We start from the raw sequence: 19,634 nt of genomic DNA, 5'->3' as shown, positions 1-19,634 counted from the left end.
CTAGGAAGGTCAGGTAACATATCTACCTTACTGCGTTGTCCTGAGGATGTGCCTGGCGTGTAATAAACACTTGAGAACTGGGAGCCCCTGTTATGATGATGATGATGTTTCCTTAGAACTTAATTCAGGGCATGCTTTGTGGATGTTTTAAAATGAATCAAATATAGACATGCCTTAAGGACATCACAGCACAGAAGAGTGACCTAGCATACCTGTAGGGTCACCCATGGAGTATGCACGCTGGTGGGACAGGAATTGCGTGGAGCTCTGGGGTTCACAGATGAGCAAGTGGTACAGCCAGAACTGCTTCCAGGTGGTTAGACTTGCCATCTCGGTATCCACTAGATACAAGGTGGTTTTATTTTCATCTTAATAAACTGCCACTAGATGATGTATCCAGGTAAGCGATACTGGTAGAGACCGTAAAAACTACGTAAGATTCCACTAAGGTAACGGAGTGAAAATGATAATTGGGTTTCTGTAGTATCTGTTGAATTTCTTTAATGTACAAAAGACATTTCATTGGTATTTCTGTCATTGCAGTTTTGTCAAGTCCAAAAGTTTAGAACTGGCTTTAGTGACCCTATAAACCTGGTATCATTTAACCCTGCTATTGATATGCTGGGACCAGTGTTCCGCGGGACAATTGGAACGAATTTCTTCACATCATGCCTTGTTTTACAAGGCTTTCAGTAAGGGATGATGAGAGAGCTGGCTTTGAACTAATTTACGGAGGGTTGTTTTGTTTTGTTTTGTTTTCCCTGCTCAAAACAAAGTGAAACTCACAAGAAGAACAGGTAGAAGGAAGTGGATTTGGTTAATACATTTTCAGGAACAGAAAGAGAAATGAGGACTGATTTGTCCTTTGTACCTTTGTTTATCCTACTTGATATCCACTTAATGTTTTCGGTGAAAGAATATCAAGAGCCTGGTAGACATAATTACTGAAAATTTAAAGTACCCACAGTCCCTTCAATAGGTAAATGGTCAGACTTTGGTACTACTCAACAATAAAAAGGATTAAGCCATTGATACAACAACCTGGAGGTATCTCCAGAGGTCATCTTGGGTCAAAAAAGCCAATCACAAAAGATCACATACTGTATGGTTTCATTTATATAGCATCCTCGAAATGACAAAATTATAGAAATGGAGAACAGATTAGTAGTTGCCGAAGGTTAAGAGAGGATAGGATAGGAGGAAATGAGGATGGCTATAGAAGGGCAAAGTGAAAGATCCCTCATTTGGATGGAAATAATTCTGTAGCTTGCCTCTGCCAATGTCAGTACCCCAGTTGTGATGTCGTGTGAGTTTTACAAGATGTTACCATGGAGGGGAACTGGGTAAACGTTCCATGAGATCTCTCTGTATTATTTCTTACAACTGCATGTGAATCCGCAATTATCTCAGAAAGTCAAATTTGTTTTAAAAAAAAAAAAATTAGCCACAGTAACTTCCACGTGGATAACCACTTGATCTGTGGCTTACACCCTGAATCATTCGCATAATAAAAGCATACTGCAAAAAGCAGTTGCTTATATAGCAACTTTTTTTCTACTGTAAAAAACTTGGAACATATGGACAAGAACAGAATGAACTATAAATAGGAAAGTAAAAAATCCCTGCTGTTATGCTTTTGGTGTATTTCATTCTGTTTTTTCCTGAGTTTGTGTATTTTTTTTTCAGTCATAACTGGGAATGTACAATTTATGTGGTTTAGCATTCTTCTTTCTTGAATTTTATATCATACAGATTTCTCTAGGTCTTCAAAATTTTTCAAAAGTAATTTCCATTTGGTTATATATTCCATTATATGGTTGTTCTGTATTTAATCATTCTCTAAGTATTTGATATTTTCTCCCATTTTATATGATAAATATCCTCATACGTTACATCTTGGTTTCATTTCCTATTTTTTCCTTAAGGTAGGTTTTTGTAAATGAAATTACTGAATCAAAGTACATGTGCATTTTTAAGGCTCTTTTTCATACATGTTACCAGATTGCATTCTGGGAAAGTGATACTAATTTACATTCTCACCAATAAGTGCATGTGATTGGAATGAGGTCCAAGACCAGAAGCAATTAGAAACAGCATAGAGTTCCAGAGCAGAAAGATCCAAGATTTCTCCTTATCTAAAGCCAAACTTCTGAACCCTCAGCACTGTTGACATTCTGGGCTGCATAATTCTTTCTTGTGAAAGGCTGTTGTGAGCCTTGTAGAATGTCTAATAGAATCCCAGGCCTTGTGCACTAAACAGACAGTAGCACGAACCATCCTCCACGACCACCACAGTTGTGATAACAGAAATATCTGCAGACTGTCAGATGTCCCCCCTGGGGGGCAAAATCACCACTGGTTGAAAACTGTTGATCCAAGACTTACACATGCAATGAGGCATTTACTGTTAGAATTTCTCACACACTAATGTTCCAATGCCTAGCCTCTTAGGGTTCTTTCTCTGGAGTATGTATGTGCATGTTGTCTGCAGAGTCAAATAAGCTTAGCATTTCTTTAAGGCTGTGTAAGTGACTTTGTTGCTCCCCAGTATGTATCTTTCCCTACTAATACCTCTCTGGATTCCTGGTTGTAAGAAGAAATTTAAAGAAAGTGATCCCACTACCATTTCTTTGCCCTGCAAGAATGAGTGGCCCTAATATTTAATATGGTATTTGGAAGTGTCAGTCAGTATGCTCAGCCTTTGTCTTTGTCTTTTGAGTGAAAAGGGCCCAACAGATTGAGAACAACTTGATTACCTTGACTTCATAAAGGAAGGAGAAAGAATGCTAACTTAAGTTTGAGCCTTAAAAATCCCAAGAAGCTGGGGCACCTAGGTGGTTCATTCAGTTAAGCGTCTGACTTGATCTCAGCTTGGGTCTTAATCTCGGGGTCTTGAGTTCAAGCCCCACATTGGGCTCCACACTAGGCATGGAGCCTACTTTAAGGGGGAAAAAAAATCCTAAGAAGCTTATTTTACTCCGCAGGAGGACCCATCCTTCAAAGGTTTTTCCCTCAGAGCTACAGGTGGCTTTACCTTCAGTTCTTGATAGGGTATACTGGTACAGAAGGCTCACCTGTGTGATTTCTGTAATATTTCAAAAACATTGTGGGGTAAAAGAAACGACACACTCTTCCCAATGTATAACTTGCTGCACCCAGATCTTTCAGTAGCTCAATTATAGTTGACACATTTCGTTAATTCAAGTAAGACCAGCTTCAGTATACTTCCAAAAATGGGAAGCACACAAATACATTGTCACAGACAGAAACTCTCTGAAACTACTCTATCCTTAAGCAATATGAAGTTCATTTAAGTCTATCCAGTGAAGTCATGAACCTTTGAAGTTATGTTTGTTGGTCCATTGTGCTGAAATGTAAGACTGAGGTTACAAAGGTTAGTTTGACATTGACTTTCTGTTCTGGCTCTTTCTTTTCTGTTTGTTCCCCTTAGGAGCAGTCTCACAGGTGCTGGACAGCCTGGAAGAAATTCACGCACTTACAGACTGCAGTGAAAAGGACTTAGATTTTCTACACAGTGTTTTCCAGGATCAGCATCTCCACACACTACTAGATGTAAGTCTGTCTGGTTTTTTTAACTTATTTATTTTTACTGAATTGAATATTTAGTGTGCCTTTTTAAATTTACATGAATTGCTAGACGTCCACCATAACAGCCCATTTTCAGTCTTAAGTCTGTGAGAAATGTGGAAAATCATCCCCTTTAGATTCATAACTAAAATAAAATATATAGTACAAAAGCAATATAGCCTAGCAAGTCACTGTAAAAAGAATTATATGTGCGTATATGTATATATATGTGTTTCTCTTAGAAGAATCCCTCTACTCTAGAACACTCCTGAACAGATACAAAGATGCACGGATGTGAACATTAGACTGGGGTAAGAGTGAACAGAGGACAGCAGGGAAATAAACCATGGCCTGTGCACCCCTAATAAGGAATATTGGGCAGCAGGTGAAAAGAATGAGATGGGGGGGTGCATCTGCTTTTGGCCCAGCTCGTGATCCCAGGGAAATGAGGAAGGTTGGTAAAAGGGGACAAGCTTCCACTTATATGATGAGTAAGGTCTGACACTCTAATATATAACTTGGTGACTGACTATAGTCGATAATGCTATATGATATGATGAAATCTGCTAAGAGAGTAGGATTTAAATGTTCTCACAGGGCGCGTGACTGGCTCAGTCGGTTGGACGTCCGACTCTTGATTTTGGCTCAGGTTATGATCTCAGGGTCATGAGATCAAGCCCCTTGTCGGGCTCTGCACTGGGTTTGGAGCGTCCTTAAGATTGTCTCTCCCTCCCTTTCTCTCTCTCTGCCCTTCCCCACCTACTAACTACGCGCACAATCTCCTTTTAAAAAAAGGAACTTAGGTGTTCCTACCTTAAAAAAAAAAAAAGGTTAAATATACGAGGTGAAGAATGTGTTAATTAAGTTGATTGTGGAATCCTTTCACAGTGTACACATTTATCAAATCCTCACATTGTACAATTTACATATATTACAATTATGTATGTCAGTTGTCCTTCAGTAAAGTTAAATGCACTCAGCAGGATAAGGAAATGCGCCTTCTCTTTAGTGTAATTAAGTAATCTGAGGGTATTTTCAGATAAGTTTAATTTTGAGTAACTGTTATTTTCCTCAGGTACCAGAAAGCCTTTGAAATGCATTCCATTTGGTGGAGAGCTCTTAACATTTCTTCCTCTTCGTAATTCATTGGCTTCATTATCATTGACTATCCTTGCTTCACAGGATGCAGAGGGTTTTTGCAAATGTGAATTTCCCACACAAGTCCTGCCCTTTAGTGGAACTAGCAAGTGAGCTCTTCGAAGGAAGCTGTAGTGGAACATGGAGATTTGAGTTATTTTAGTGGTTAGGGCATTGCTAAGACCTACTGACCTTTTAGATCAAGGACCTTTTGGCTTTGAAAGGCTCAGAGAAATCCAAACTACTTTTCAAGGTTATGTTTTTCTGACTAATGGAACAAGGTATATGAGTCTACCCAGCTTGAGACTGCAGGGGAAATGGAAGAATATTGCTAGCTTCTACAAGGAGGGCCAGAGAACTCAGACACAGACTGGACTTTGGAACTGAGCCAGGCCACGCTTATTGCCCAGTGCTAAGCCCTTCAGACCTCACTGAAAACATGTGCTTTGACTAACTGCAGTGTTCTCGGGTCGACATTGTCACAACTTCAGAAGAGACTCCTAGGTGTTAGGAAAAACATGCTTAAAGTTCATTTGGATTTCGAATTATAAACTTAAGAATGTGTCTACAGTGTCAGGATCTGCCCTCTCAGTGCATCTCAATTGGGAAAGGAGTGCGTGGACTGAGAAGGCGCTGTACCCAAGAAAAAGATGCCATGTCTGCAGAATTTTGCAGACAAATGCTACATGTGAACCCCCACCCCCTGAAATGACTTGACCGTAAGGCCATCCCTGGGCAGTGCTGGGTTCTGAAGATCCAAACTGACCCATCCTTCAACGAAAAGCTATCATCGTGAATGATGTAAGCCATCATTGGAATGTGCTCTCATGATCTAGAGCCCATGAATATAGTTCATTAAGCTCTTGTCTCAGAACTAACAGACTACATTTCACTAGTACAATCAGTGAGGTATTCAAGTAGCTGCCATATAGAGAAATGTAATGATTAAAACAATTTTTTCATACTTGAAGTGCTTAACTAAGAAGGCGCGTACTATGACCAACTCTTGAGAAAAAGCTTTTCAAACTTTGACCATTCATTTCTCTTCTTTCTAATGTTCCATAGCCCATGCTTGGATTGGAATCATTTTGTTTTACAGAATCAACACTGGTTCCTTTTGGGGTTTTTGGGGTTTTGTTTTTAAAGATTTTATTTATTTATTTATTTGACAGAGAGAGACAGCGAGAGGAAACATAGCAGGGGGAGTGGGAGAGGGAGAAACTGGCTTCCCACTTAGCAGGGAGCCCAATGCGGGGCTCGATCCCAGGACCCTAGGACCATGACCTGAGTGGAAGGCAGATGCTTAACAACTGAGCCACCCAGCCTCCCCAACACTGGTTCCTTTTTGAAGGATTCCAAGTAGTGACACTTAGTAGCATAGTTTTGTGGACCATGGATTGATTGTCACTTAATCCCATGGAGCCATTTTGTGAAATGTCTTTATTACATTTAAATAATTCCTGTTCTTTCAGCAACACTCTAAACAACTAAGTTTGATGTCCTCAGTTTTAAGCTGTCAAAAAGAAACAGGATTAAGTTCCTACAAGAGACTACAGATCATCTAGTACTTTATTTTTACTAATCATGCCTTCAAAATAATAAGCTTGAAAATGTGAAGAAATATTATTAAAATTTGAAGGAAACAAAACATCTGTTGTGTTGAGAGAATTTACATTAAAACACAAGGAGAAATATTGTGGTTGTACTGAGAGGGAAAATGCTTTCTGATCTGAATTCTAGTAAAACACACCTGGTTTAATCTGTAGTGAGAGATTAGGAAAAAAAGGAAACCAATCCAGAAATTTCTAAATGTTTGCTCCCCAGCCAGTTCTACCTGGCATATATATGCCGCTCCTCATTTTGGGGAGAGAGATAAAGAGGCTTAATGAAGAACTGTGTTTGGCCCAGCTTGGTCCATATGTCTGCTTTCACAAATTATAAGCCCTGTGCAGAGACGGTCTGTGCATAAAATATACAGATCAGTTTTACTTGGAAAAGGTAGTTTGGCCTGTGTATGAGTTTGCTGAGGCTGCCACAACAAAGGGTCACAAACTGGGTGGCTTTACATAACAGGATCTATTCTCTCACAGTTTGGGAGGCCGGAAATCCTAAATCAAGGTGTCAGCAGAGCTGTGCTCCCTCCAAAGGCTGCAAGGAAGCTTCCTTCCTTCCCTCTTCCAGCTTCTTGTTGCCTGTGATACCTGGGGGTTCCTCAGCTTATAGATGCGTCCATCCAGTCTCAGCCCCCAACTTCCCGTGGCGTTTCTCTCTGGATGGGTGTAACTCTGTGTCTTCATGCAGCCTTCTTATAAAGACACACCAGTCATTGAATTTAGGGCCTGCCCTAATCCAGTATGACCACATCTTTTTTTTTTTTTAAGATTTTTATTTATTTGACACAGAGAGAGAGATCACAAGTAGGCAGAGAGGCAGGCAGAGAGAGGGGGGGAAGCAGGCACCCTGCTGAGCAGAGAGCCTGATGCGGGGCTCGATCCCGGAACCCTGAGATTATCACCTGAGCCAAAGGCAGGGTCTTAACCCACTGAGCCACCCAGGCGCCCCCCAGTATGACCACATCTTAATTGCATCTTCAAAGACCCGATTTCCAAATAAGGTCACCTTCTGAGGCTCCAGGCAGACATGAATTTTGAGGGGAGAGTATTCAGCTCACTACTATGTGGAAAACTGACTTTGCCCTGAATTGATTCTTCAGGTGTGAGTGTAACTTACACAAATTTAACCTTACCTGGTCACTCATTAAGTGAACTTTGTTGGGAATTGGTGTTAAGGTGTACTTGGGTCTTTTAATGGTAGTCTGAGTTCGTTTTGGGTTGCAACTTGTGTGTGATACATTGGGTTGTCAGATGACAGGTGCATTTTTAGACTGAAAAATAAAGGATTTTTCAGTTAAAAAGTATTTTGCGAATGTTATTTGGTGGTGATCCTCGATCTTCTCAATATCTCATGGAAATTTTCCTGTTGCAGAATAAATGTTTACTTTGTAAGTTAACAATGTTATGAAACATTGTTAAATGACACATTTCTCTCTCTCTCTCTCTCTGCCAAACTTTGACAACTAGTTTTAAACATTCACCCACCATCTGTCATACCTCTGAACAGCTGTTAGCATTCGTTACAGACTGCTGTTTCCAAAGTAAATGTGAAGCCCCACCTAATTAAATTATTTTTGTTGGACATCCTAAAATTATCTTTAATTTGTGATTAGATTAACAGAGCAGACGTTCACTGCAGTAGCGACTTAACACTTTATATTGATTTATATGTAGATTTTTATTATAGATTAATTGATATTTTAAAGTACTGCATTAGAAATAAATCAGCGTCTGGAATCCTCCATATTTTGTATTACCAACATCTTTATTGCAGCTTTTTAATGTTTAGGGAGCGTTAGAGAGGTTTTTTTAAATCCAGCACTGGAAAACTACAACTCTTGATTTACTCTTTTGCTTTTTTGAGATGATATTAAATTAGTAGTCCTATTTGGGAACAGCTTATTTTTAGAACTCAAAGGTTTCCTAAAGTGGGAAAAACTGGAACTTCTGCAATGATTTGATTTTTCCAGCAATTTGGGGTTTAAGAAGTAAGTTGATACACTGTTAAGTTTGGATGTTTAAATAGATTACCAGTCAGGAAATGCCAAAGCTAAGTTTCCCATGAATTCGTATTCCAGTCGAGTTAGACTTAACTGTCTAGACTATTAAGGCCTGTGGACCTGCTGAACTACTGGGACCTTCTCAGGGTCCCTGCTAGCCTTGAGCATGAGCTTCAGCAGATATGAAAAACCAGCTGGGTAGTGGGCCAGTGGTATGACCTTTGTCCTACTTGCCTCCTGGGGCTGGAGACTGAAATGCATTGCTGCTCACTGTGGGTATAAGGATCTCCCTTTCCACTCTTTCTAACTGGTGGGCAAAAACTTCCATATCTGTTTCTATAATATAGATAAACTAGTATATAACTGTAACTAATGCCCAAGTATTAGTGTCAGTAGAAAATTACCACATGACACAAAATTCCTAGGGTAAAGAGAACTAGAAATAGCATATATCCTGAATATTTTCAAAGTAGTTTTTCTTCATTCTTAATGAAGATATCAACAAACCTAGCCAGAAAAAGAAAGGCTACTAAGTATATGTTCATTCATTAAGCAGCAGTAGTAAACGGATACAACCAGAAAAAAAGCAAGTATTGTCTACTCTTACCATTTCTATTCAACATTGTGTTGGAGGTTCTGGCCAGTGCAGTAAAGCCAGAAAAAGAAATTCAAGGTTATGCAGATAAGAAAAGAAGAAGTAAAACCATTTTCTCACAGAGATATGTTCTTTTTTTTTTTTTAATTTATTTGACAGACAGAGATCACAAGTAGGCAGAGAGGCAGGCAGAGAGAGAGGAAGGAATGCAGGCTTCCTGCTGAGCAGAGAGTCCGATGTGGGGCTCAATCCCAGGACCCTGGGATCATGACCCGAGCCGAAAGCAGAGGCTTTAACCCACTGGGCCACCCAGGCGCCCCAGAGATACATTCTTGTATGTAGAAAAGCCTAAGGAATCTACCAAAAAAATCTATTAGAACTAATAGGCAAGTTCAGCAAGACTGCAGGATAAAAGATCAATATACAAAAATTAACTGTATTTCTACATAGTAGTAAATCATGTGAATGTAACTACAAAATCAGTAGTTTTATAAGTAGTAAATCATGTGAATGTAAAATTAAAGGAATACAATACCACTGAAAAGAATAAAATATTTGGTGACTTGAACGAAAGAAGTTTAGGACTCACACACTGAAAACTACAAATGGCTGAAAGACAGTAAAGAAGGTCACAATAAATGAACCATCACTCTGACTATAAACAGCTTTATCCAGTCTCCGGGAGTTGTCCCTGTGTCCTGACACCAGTCCAGCAAAACCAGACTGCCTGCCCTCAGCAGTGCCCAAAGCCCACCATGAAGGGGTCATCCTAGCAGATTTCACAGAGTCAGCACACTGACTTCCTCTTCTCAGCAGTTCATGCTAGGGCTAAGAACTTACCGCTTACTGACTTGAGAATGCTAAATTTGCTTTTCTGTCCCAAGAACTGTTTTTATTAACCAGTGCATTATTGTGCCTCATGAAAGAAGCCCAAATTGACTTTTTTCTAATTTAAAAACACTATGAGGGACGCCTGGGTGGCTCAGTTGATTAAGCCGCTGCCTTCGGATCTGGTCCCACATCGGGCTCCTTACTCAGCGGGAAGTCTGCTTCTCCCTCTGCCTCTGCCTGCCACTCTGCCTGCTTGTGCGCTCTCTATGACTGATAAATAAATAAATAAATAAATAAATAAATAAATAAATAATGTCTTTTTAAAAAATTAAAACACTATGAATTACCTAATTTTATCTATTTTTTCAATAAGGGGATTACCTTCTCAGAGCAACGTGTTTCAGCTATTCATTTCTTTTACATGCAAATACATTTGTCATTTCCCAAAGTTCTCAGCTTTTTAACAGATATGACCTAATACCAATATTTTTGCCTTTTTACTGTGGTAAAATATACCTGACATAAACATACCATGGTAACCATTTTCAGCGTACAATTCGGTGACATTAAGTATGTTCACACTGTTGGCGCAACCATCGCCACCGTCCATCTCCAGAACTCCTTCCAGCTTCCGCAACTGAAACCCCTGTACCTATGAAACAGCAACCCACCAGTTCCTTCTCTTCCCCAGCCCCTGCTGACCATCACTCTACTTTCAGCCTCAGGGACTCTGACTAGCGTAGATACCTCATGTAAGTGGAATCCTACCTCATTTGTTCTTCGATGACTGCCTGGCTTATTTCACCTCATCTAGTATCCTCAGTGTTCATTCAGGCTGTAGCATGTGTCACTCTCTCCTTCCTTTTCAAGGCTCAAAACTGTTCCCTCGTAGGTATACACCACATTTGGTTTATCCATTCACCCAATATGAATGCTTTTTGATAGACCACTGTATAACAGAGAAGCCCAAATTCTGAAGACTAAGCCTGTCCAGTAGTAGGGAATCCAGCCTTCATTCCATCCCCTGGGCAGTTGTTCTCCGTGGGGCACCATGTTAACTCCTGTGTTCTACATCTTTCTGAAAGGAATGTGTGATTTTCACTGAAACTATGATTAACCATAGGAGTCTCTCTGGTTCCCTTATTTGTTCAGACGAATTACTTCTTAAAACAGGGACTGGAATGTACTCTGAAATACCAAGAGTAATGAATCAGCTTGTCCCTGGTCCCAGTGTTGGCCACTGAGTGCCCCTCTCTTTTTATGGCACCACAGTCAACTTTATCAGAAGGCAGAGGAATGTTCAAAAAGCCATCACAGTGCACAAGGCCTGATTCTTCTTCATGCTGTTCTCAAGGAAGGGAGGATTTTTCCCCCAGAAAGGAATGTGACATGCTCACTTGAAGAATATTTGATGGGGTTGGCTTGCAGCATTCCTAATCCAAGAACATAGCTGCTTTCTCCTCTTTCTGGCCGATCTAACACTGTCTCATTAGAACCTCTTCTGCCAAACTCATTTGTTCTCTTTTAACTTGCCGCAATAGAAATCCATTTTTGCAGGGTGCCTGGGTGGCTGAGTTGGTTAAGCATCTGCCTTGGGCTCAGGTCATGATCCTGGAGTCCTGGGATCAAGCCCCAGGTAGGGCTCCCTGCTCTGTGGGGAGTCTGCTTCTCCCTCTGCCCCTCCCCCCTTCTCATGCTCTCGCTCTCAAATAAATCTTTTAAAAATAAATTTTAAAAATTTTTTTAAAAAAATGAGGACACTTCTTTAATGTTAGTGTTTTAATGGGAAAGAAATTCATATCCTAGTGAAATTTCTCATAGGTAGGCAGATGCTTGTATCTGGTATTAAAAAGTTCCATATTTCAGAAAGCTTGAGTAAAAGCAGAATAAAGCCTCCTGCATCATCTAAGTGGTGGTGTTTCCTTATGCTTTCTTTTGCTTGCTCAAGAATAGGCATTATGAGGGCACCTGGATGGCTCAGTGGGTTAAAGCCTCTGCCTTCAGCTCGGGTCATGATCCCAGAGTTCTGGGATCGAGCCCCGCATCGGTCTCTCTGCTCAACAGGGAGCCTGCTTCCCCCCTCTCTGCCTGCCTGTCTGCCTACTTGTGATCTCTCTTTCTCTGTCAAATAAATAAATAAAATCTTTGAAAGAAAAAAAAAGAATAGGCATTATGATTTGTTTCTTACCAGGCTTAATTTCAGAGTTAATTGCCAACTGAAAAAGGCCAACAGAACAGTCATGTTAGGTCATCTGAGGCCACTGCTTGAGTTTCTCAGAAAGAGCTGTCAGCTGCCCAGAATCTGCCACAGTGGCCTATATTGTTAGGCCACCGAAGGGATGGTCTTTTTAGACGGAACTAGGAGCTCAAGCAAGTCTTAATTTCTTGGTTTCAAAAATAAATCTCCATAAGTTCTAATGGGCAGGAAACAAAAGCAGCTCTGTACACAGACAACTAAAACCTAAATCAAACAAGGGCCTCCTTTGGGGTACTTTCACTGTCAAAATCCACAGTATTTTGTATCCCTCTGAAGAACTCAAATTGGCCCAGGTGAACTGATCGTTCAGTTTCCTTTTTTGCTATCAGAGGAAAACTTCCATAATTGATTTAGTTACAGTAGCATATGACTAAGCCAGATGGGCCCCTTCTTAAGACTTCAGGTAAGGGTATATACCCCATCATGATTTTCTAAAGCTTGATTTAAGCTAGCATTTCACTACCAGACCAATAGGCTAACGTTTTCCTGAAACATCTAACTCAAGGGCTCCCAGAACCATTCTTACTGGGCATGAAATCAGATACGTATTTCTAACTTTACCCAAAATAACCTGGGCCATAGCAATGGTGGGCAGCCCCTGAACCTTTCTCCAGGGTAAATCTAACTTCCAGTGGCACCTGGGTGGCTCAGTCATTAAGCATCTGCCTTCGGCTCAGGTCATGATCCCAGGGTCTTGGGATTGAGCCCCTCATCAGGGGGAGCTCAGTGGGGAGCCTGCTTCTCTCTCCCACTCCCCCCTGCTTGTGTTCCCTCTCTCGCTAAGTCTATCTCTATCAAATAAATAAATAAGTCCTTTAAAAAATAAAATTTATGAAATTTAGCTATTTACATGTTTTCTGACTTTGCAGAGGGAAAGTCAGCACAAAATAGAAATTGTGAATGATAGCACGCAAATGAAATGAAAGCGTATTCTTCAAATGAATGGAGTGTATTATCTCCATACAAATGGAGATTCATCTGTGAAACTAATCTTTGAGGGCTTCCTTCAACTATTTTTTAAAAATTAAAATGATTTTTAGAAGTTTTATGGAATATTAATTCTTAGGAAAAACGATTTTCAGTGCAGAGAGGAAAGGTATTTTTTTAATCCCATAAAAGAAAAATGTCCTGGGTGGTTTTAATTTCTTTTTGTAAATCATAATATCTCAATGCATAATCATTCTTAGATTTGTGAGCAGGATAAGTTATAGAAGTTCATTGCAAAGTTTCATTGTAGCTTCTTAGATTTTTGAAAACCCCATTTTATAATTTTTATCTTACATTAGTCATCATACAATACATCATTAGTTTTTGATGTAGTGTTCCAAGATTCATTGTTTGCGTATAACACCCAGTGCTCCATGCAGTACATGCCCTCCTTAATATCCATCACCAGGCTCACCCATCCCTCCTCCCCGCTCCCCTATAAAACCTTCAGTTTGTTTCCCGGAGTCCACAGTCTCTCGTGATTCGTCTCTCCCTCTGATTTCCCCCGCTTCATTTCTCCCTTCCTTCTCCTAATGTCCTCCATGCTATTCCTTATGTTCCACAAATAAGTGAATCCATATGATAATTGACTTTCTCTACTTGACTTATTTCACTCAGCATAATCTCCTGCAGTTCCGTCCATGTTGATGCAAAAGTTGGGTATTCATCCTTTCTGATGGCTGCATAATATTCCATTGAATATATGGACCACATCTTCTTCTTCTTCTTTTTTTTTTTTTTAAGGACCACATCATCTTTATCCATTCATCTGCTGAAGGGCATCTTGGCTCTTTCCACAGTTGAGCTATTGTGGACATTGCTGCTGTGAACATTGGGGTGCATGTGGCCCTTTTCACTGCATCTCTATCTTTGGGGTAAATACTCAGTAGTACAATTGCTGGGTCATAGGCTAGCCCTATTTTTAACTTTCTGAGGAACCTCCACACTTTTCCAAAGTGGCTGTACCACCTTGCATTCCCACCAACAGGGACAGTGTAAGAGGGTTCCCCTTTCTCCACAGTATCTCCAAATTTGTTATCTCTTGCCTTGTCCATTTTTGCCATTCTGACTGGTGTAAGGTGGTATCTCAAGGTGGTTTTGATTTGAATTCCCCTGATGGCTAATGATGATGAACATTTATTCATGTGTCTGTTAGTCATTTGTATGTCTTCTTTGGAGAAGTGTCTGTTCATATCTTCTGCCCATTTTTTGACTTAATTATTTGTTTTTTAGGTGTTGCATTTGAGTGAGAAGTTCTTTATAGATACTATATAGCATTCCTTTATCTGTAGTGTCATTTGCAAATATGTTCTTCCATTCTGTGGGTTGCATCTTTTTTTGTTGACTGTTTCCTTTGTTGTCCAGAAGCTTTTTTTTTTTTTTTATCTTGATGAAGTCCAAGGAGTTCATTTTCACTTTTGTTTTCCTTGCCTTTGGAGACGTGTCTTGAAAGAAGTTTCTGTAGCTGATGTTGAAGAGGCTACTGCCTATGTTCTCCTATGTTTTAGGACTTTGATGGATTCCTGTCTCACATTGAGGTCTTTCATCCATTTAGAGTTTATCTTTGTGTATGGTGTAAGCGAATGGTTGAGTTTCATTCTTTCGTATATAGCTGTCCAATTTTCCCAGCACCATTTATTGAAGAGATAATCTTGTTTCCATTGGATATTTTTTCCTGCTTTGTCAAAGATTAGTTGACCATAGAATTGAGGGTCCCTCCATATCTGGGCTCTCTACTCTGTTCCACTGATCTATGTGTCTGTTTTTGTGCCAGTACCATGCTGTTTTGGTGATCGCAGCTTTGTCATATAGCTTGAAATCAGGCAACATGGTGGTGCCCCCAGCTTAGTAGTAAATCACCTTTTCATAGTAAATCACCTTTCCCTCACAGTTTGCCAGATTTCAAACGTATTTTTTTAAAAATATTGTTGGAGGGCGCCTGGGTGTCTCAGTGGGTTAAGCCTCTGCCTTTGGCTTAGGTCACGATCTCTGGGTCCTGGGATCGAGTCCCACATCGGGCTCTCTGCTTGGCAGGGAGCCTGCTTCCTCCTCTTTCTCTGCCTACTTGTGATCTCTGTCTGTCGAATAAATAAATAAAATCTTAAAAAAAATACTGTTGGATATCAACAGCTGACCCAAGGTTCACCAAAAAGAAGTGACACACTGAAGCTTGTTTCTAATCACTGAGCTTCTTCAGATAACTCAGAAACTGTACAGAAAGTTCTATTTTAAATAAGATGCCCTGTTTCCAGGGCATGTCATTCCCATTATTGTTATGCAGTGTAAATCCATGAACAGCATTGTCATCTGTTGTACCAGGATCACAGACACACTTCATTACATACTTTTCAGCTAAATATTTGACTCTTAAAAACTTGAATTCCTTTCCAGCAGGCAGCTTGTTCAGTCTCTTTGAAGGAAGTGGTAAGAGGGTGGTTGCTCATGAACTTGAGTGGTGTTCCTACAACTCTACAAAGCCATTCGCTATCTGGCCCATGTCTGCAGTCTTGTTGCAAAAGTTATCTTCTTATCTCAGCCAATACGCATTCTGGTCCTGAGATTTGGTTTCCTCTGTGCTAAAGTTAGTGGGACATACAACCCCATGAGAGTAACTTTATGGTTCTCTGCCAACCATTCCATTTTAAATGTTGATCTTGCTGAATGCTGCATATAAACTGGGAGCAAAACAAAGGCTTCTGTTTGAGGGCTAGAAACCAGAAGAGCATGAGATATGATGGAGTATGGTTTAAAAAAAAAAAAAGAGGAAACTTGATTTAGTGTATTGGATGTGAATAAAAAGTGACATCTTATCAGATTTCATCTTTATGTTTGGAAGTTCACTCTCAGGAGAGTTGGATTTAATATTACCACCAACTTTAGTCCACTCTGTTTAAAATAGCCCATCTCCAGTGTAGAATTGTGGCCTCCTAACAGAACTGTACTTCTATTTCTTAAGGCAGAAAGATTAAGCATGTGCACCTAGCTGTGTGTGGCCATATCTGACCCAGCGCCAGAGACGAGCAGAGAATAGTGTGTCTGAGACAGTGTCCAACAGTCTGTTCCCCTTACATCTGTCCACATTTCCTTGTTCTGGGGTGTGTGTGTGTGTGTGTGTGTGTGTTAATAAAAAGTGCTGAAGTTGGGGAACCTTAACTTCATTGGAAAGAGAGAACAGTAACAGAATCATTCTTGTTTTCTCTCTAGGGATAACTTTTTTCCTAAAGATTTTTATTTATTGAGCAAGAGAGCAAGCATGAACAGGGCGAGGGACAGAGGGACAGGGAGAAGCAGGCCCCCTGCTGAGCAGCGATTCCCAGGCCCCTCTCTAGGGATAAATTATTAACATTCTTCCCTCCTTCTGCCTCATCTCCTACTCCTCAACTTTACAAATACACTCGATACCTTTAAACTGAGGGTTACCAGAGGGGAGGCAGACAGGGGAATGGGGTAAATAGGGGATGGGATTGAGGCGGGCACTTGTGATGAGCTCTGGGTGATATGTGGAAGTGTTGTGTCGCAGTGGTACACCTGGAACTCGTATAACACTGTATGTTAACTGGAAGTAAGAACTTAGGAGGCACCTGGATGGCTCAGTTGGTTAAGCATCCAAGTCCTCAGTTCGGCTCAGGTCATGATCTCAGAGTCATGAGATCGAGCCCTGCATCAGGTGCCACACTGTGGAGGCTACCTAAGATTCCCTATCTCCCTCTTCACATCCTCCCCCACCCCCACCCCACCACACTCACTCTCTGTGGAAAAAAAAGAAAAGAAAAATGAAACAAAGTTCAAAAACAAATACACTTGATATCTTCAAATAGCAGGAAAGCAGATAGCAGAAAGAAATGTATTTTACCATTTCAATCCACCATGAACTTAAGCTTCTCGAGCAGGGGTTGGCAAACTGTGGTGCTCAGGCCAAATCCAGCCAGCCACCTATTTTTGGAAATAAAGTTTTATTGGAACACTGCCATGTCCATTCACTGATGGGTTGTTAATGGCCGCCTTTGCATACACGGCAAGGCTGAGTGGCTGACAGAATCCTTACCGCCACAAAGCCTGAGATATTTATCACCAGGAAATGAATAGAATTCTAGCATTCTTTAACAGGGCAAGGTTTGCAGTTGATTGGCTAATATCTTCCAAATCCTATTTAGTATATTTTTTTCCTACAACCTGTAAGTAGCATTCTCTACAGTTCCCTCCCCAAATATTTGCTAAAGGTTGTCTCCCTGGCAGAAGACTTGTGTGTTCCTGAATTCTGATATAAAGCAAGGAAGTCTGGTGTGAGAGAAAGGATGGCACATCAGGAGTTCACGGTCTGGTTGCTGCTGTTGTGCCTACAGAACCTTGAGCGTGACACTTCACCTCACTGGACCTCTGCTTCCTCCTTAAAATGGAGGAGCTGAAGAAGCAAATTAAATTACCTTTAAAAACGTGGAGGAGCTGAACCATATTTGATGAAGTAAATCAGCCTTGAAACACACCCAAAAGAAATATGGTCAAAATAGATTTCTTAATTTTGAGGGAAAGTTTTAACTATGCAGGAAGGACCAAAGATAAATGATACCTGGTTCCTAAAGAAACAAGCTAAGAAAGTATTCCTAGTCTGTTTATTTTTAGGTCACTCTGAAATTTTTTTTGAAATATCTATTTCCAGTTCCTCTGCACCAGCTCAAATATGCCTTTATTTTTTAAAGAAACATGTATTAAGCATCTCCAGTGTACTCAGCCCCATGTGAGGCGCTGTTACTGAATGTCAGGGAACTTAAGAGTCTGGTCATGGAAAAGAGAAAGCAACCCTTAAACAGCATGTTCCAGAATCCTTTCCCTCGGGCAGCTAGGGTCCTCTTGGCTATCGATACGCTCGATGTGGCAGTCGTCAGATGCTGGCTTTGTCCTGGGTTCTGCATCATCAGTGGACTCTGGAGCTGGCCTCTGCAGCACCCTCTCAGTTCCTGCACCCAGCCGTTACTCCACAGCTAATTATTTCTGGATCCCTTTGCTCCGTGCAGGCAGCCCTCTTGGACAGGGCTCCATCAAGATGGCTGCAGCTGGATCACACTTTGAGGCAGCTCCTTGACTCATGGGAAACACACACACTCTGGGAAACACTACAGGTGTGGGGTGCCCTACCGCCAGCCTCACCCTGCTGACAAGGGCTGCCCCAGGTGGCCTCCGGCCAGGAGAGAGGCAGGCATCAATGTGTTTTTACTCGGGACCACAAACGTCACCTGTCAAGCCACCCCAAGGACTCTCTGTCACAGTACCCCTGGTACACCGAGATGGGCCTCCTAAATCACTGCCACTCGGCAAGCATCCCTCCAGAGAGTGAGATAACGAGCTCTCGTTACTGGTACCTCCATTTTCTGAGTGTGGTTCTCGTGGAGCACTGACCACCCTTCACTGGCATGAGGAAAAAGGCAACTCCCTCTGCCCTCCTACCCAGGAGGAAGGAAGGGGAGATCAAATACTTGGTCTCCTCATCCTGTGACTCCGACAGACGCCAGACTTCTGCCTCTGTAGGCAGAACGGGGCGTGCGGGTGAGTACGGAAGGGCCGTTTTGGCTGCCTTCCAGCAAGCCCTAGAAGGACGGTCTGGCCCTGGCAGCTTTCTAGCAGGCTCGGTGCCACTTCCTTCCTATAGGCCTTAGCTCTGGGCTCCAACTGAAGGTACAAGAGGTACAGAGGAAGTCCCAAATCATATCATTGTAGATAGTCTTTATACATGCTGCAGCCTTCCTTTGTTCTCAAAGCCCAGCCACGTCTCACTTACCCCCGTGCCTTCACAAAACCACCTAGACTTGGACTTTGAATCCCTAAGAACGAGAACTTGAAAAGCTACATATTTCTCGGACCACTGTTTTAAAACACTAACGTTACATTGCATTAAAGCATTCCTCCATGGAGGACTTTCTCTTTACCTGCTTTGCCACATTTCTAAATGGTCTGTATTTGGGCACCTGGGTGGCTCAGTGGGTTAAGCCTCTACCTTCACCTCAGGTCATGATCCCAGGATCCTGGGATCGAGCCCCACATCGAGCCCCACATCGGGCTCTCTGCTCAGCTGGGAGCCTGCTTCCCCCACCCTAATCTCTCTCTGCCTGCATCTCTGCCTACTTGTGATATCTGTCAAATAAAATCTTTTAAAAATAAATAAATAAATGGTTTGTATTTGTTGTGGATATCGCTAAAATATTTTGAGTCCCAAAGGCAAAAACCCAGTCCCAGAAATTGAAGAGGAGAAATGAAGGTTGTCATCTTATGCATGCATATCCAGATAGTCTCCAACTCGGGGCTCACTCAGCTGAGATCTCTTCCAGTTGATAGCGCTGGGAACCATACTACTCTCAGGTTCTCAACAGGATCCAGCTGACACAGGTTTCTAGGCTTTGGCTCTATGTGTCTTTGGAATCTGGGAGTTTTTTGAGGACAAGACTGTCCTCTTTTTCATTTTCATAACCCCAGTAAAGAGAACTGCATGGCCTAGTACATAGTAGGAGCTCAGTTGGCGGATGGATGGATAGATGGAGGAGACAACAAGGACTCACTTCTTTTTTTTTTTTTAAGATTTTATTTACTTATTTGACAGAGAGAGATCACAAGTAGATGGAGAGGCAGGCAGAGAG

General features: G+C 41.3%; 1 protein-coding gene across 13 annotated transcripts in view; it reads left to right on the top strand.

Moving 5' to 3' along the window:
• CASK (calcium/calmodulin dependent serine protein kinase) overlaps window positions 1-19,634 on the top strand; it is a 348,007-nt gene that overhangs the window by 268,599 nt on the left and 59,774 nt on the right. For all 13 annotated transcript variants that reach the window (XM_032331663.1, XM_032331670.1, XM_032331666.1 and 10 more), the window contains one exon: window positions 3,452-3,573. In XM_032331663.1, the coding sequence (XP_032187554.1) occupies window positions 3,452-3,573 (122 nt within the window). The remainder of the gene's footprint in view (window positions 1-3,451; window positions 3,574-19,634) is intronic.

Source organism: Mustela erminea, chromosome X, assembly GCF_009829155.1.
Source record: "Mustela erminea isolate mMusErm1 chromosome X, mMusErm1.Pri, whole genome shotgun sequence".
In the NCBI taxonomy this organism is placed as follows: Eukaryota; Metazoa; Chordata; class Mammalia; order Carnivora; family Mustelidae; genus Mustela; species Mustela erminea.
Note: the sequence above shows the minus strand (reverse complement) of the source record. Positions and strands in the feature narration are given on the sequence as shown.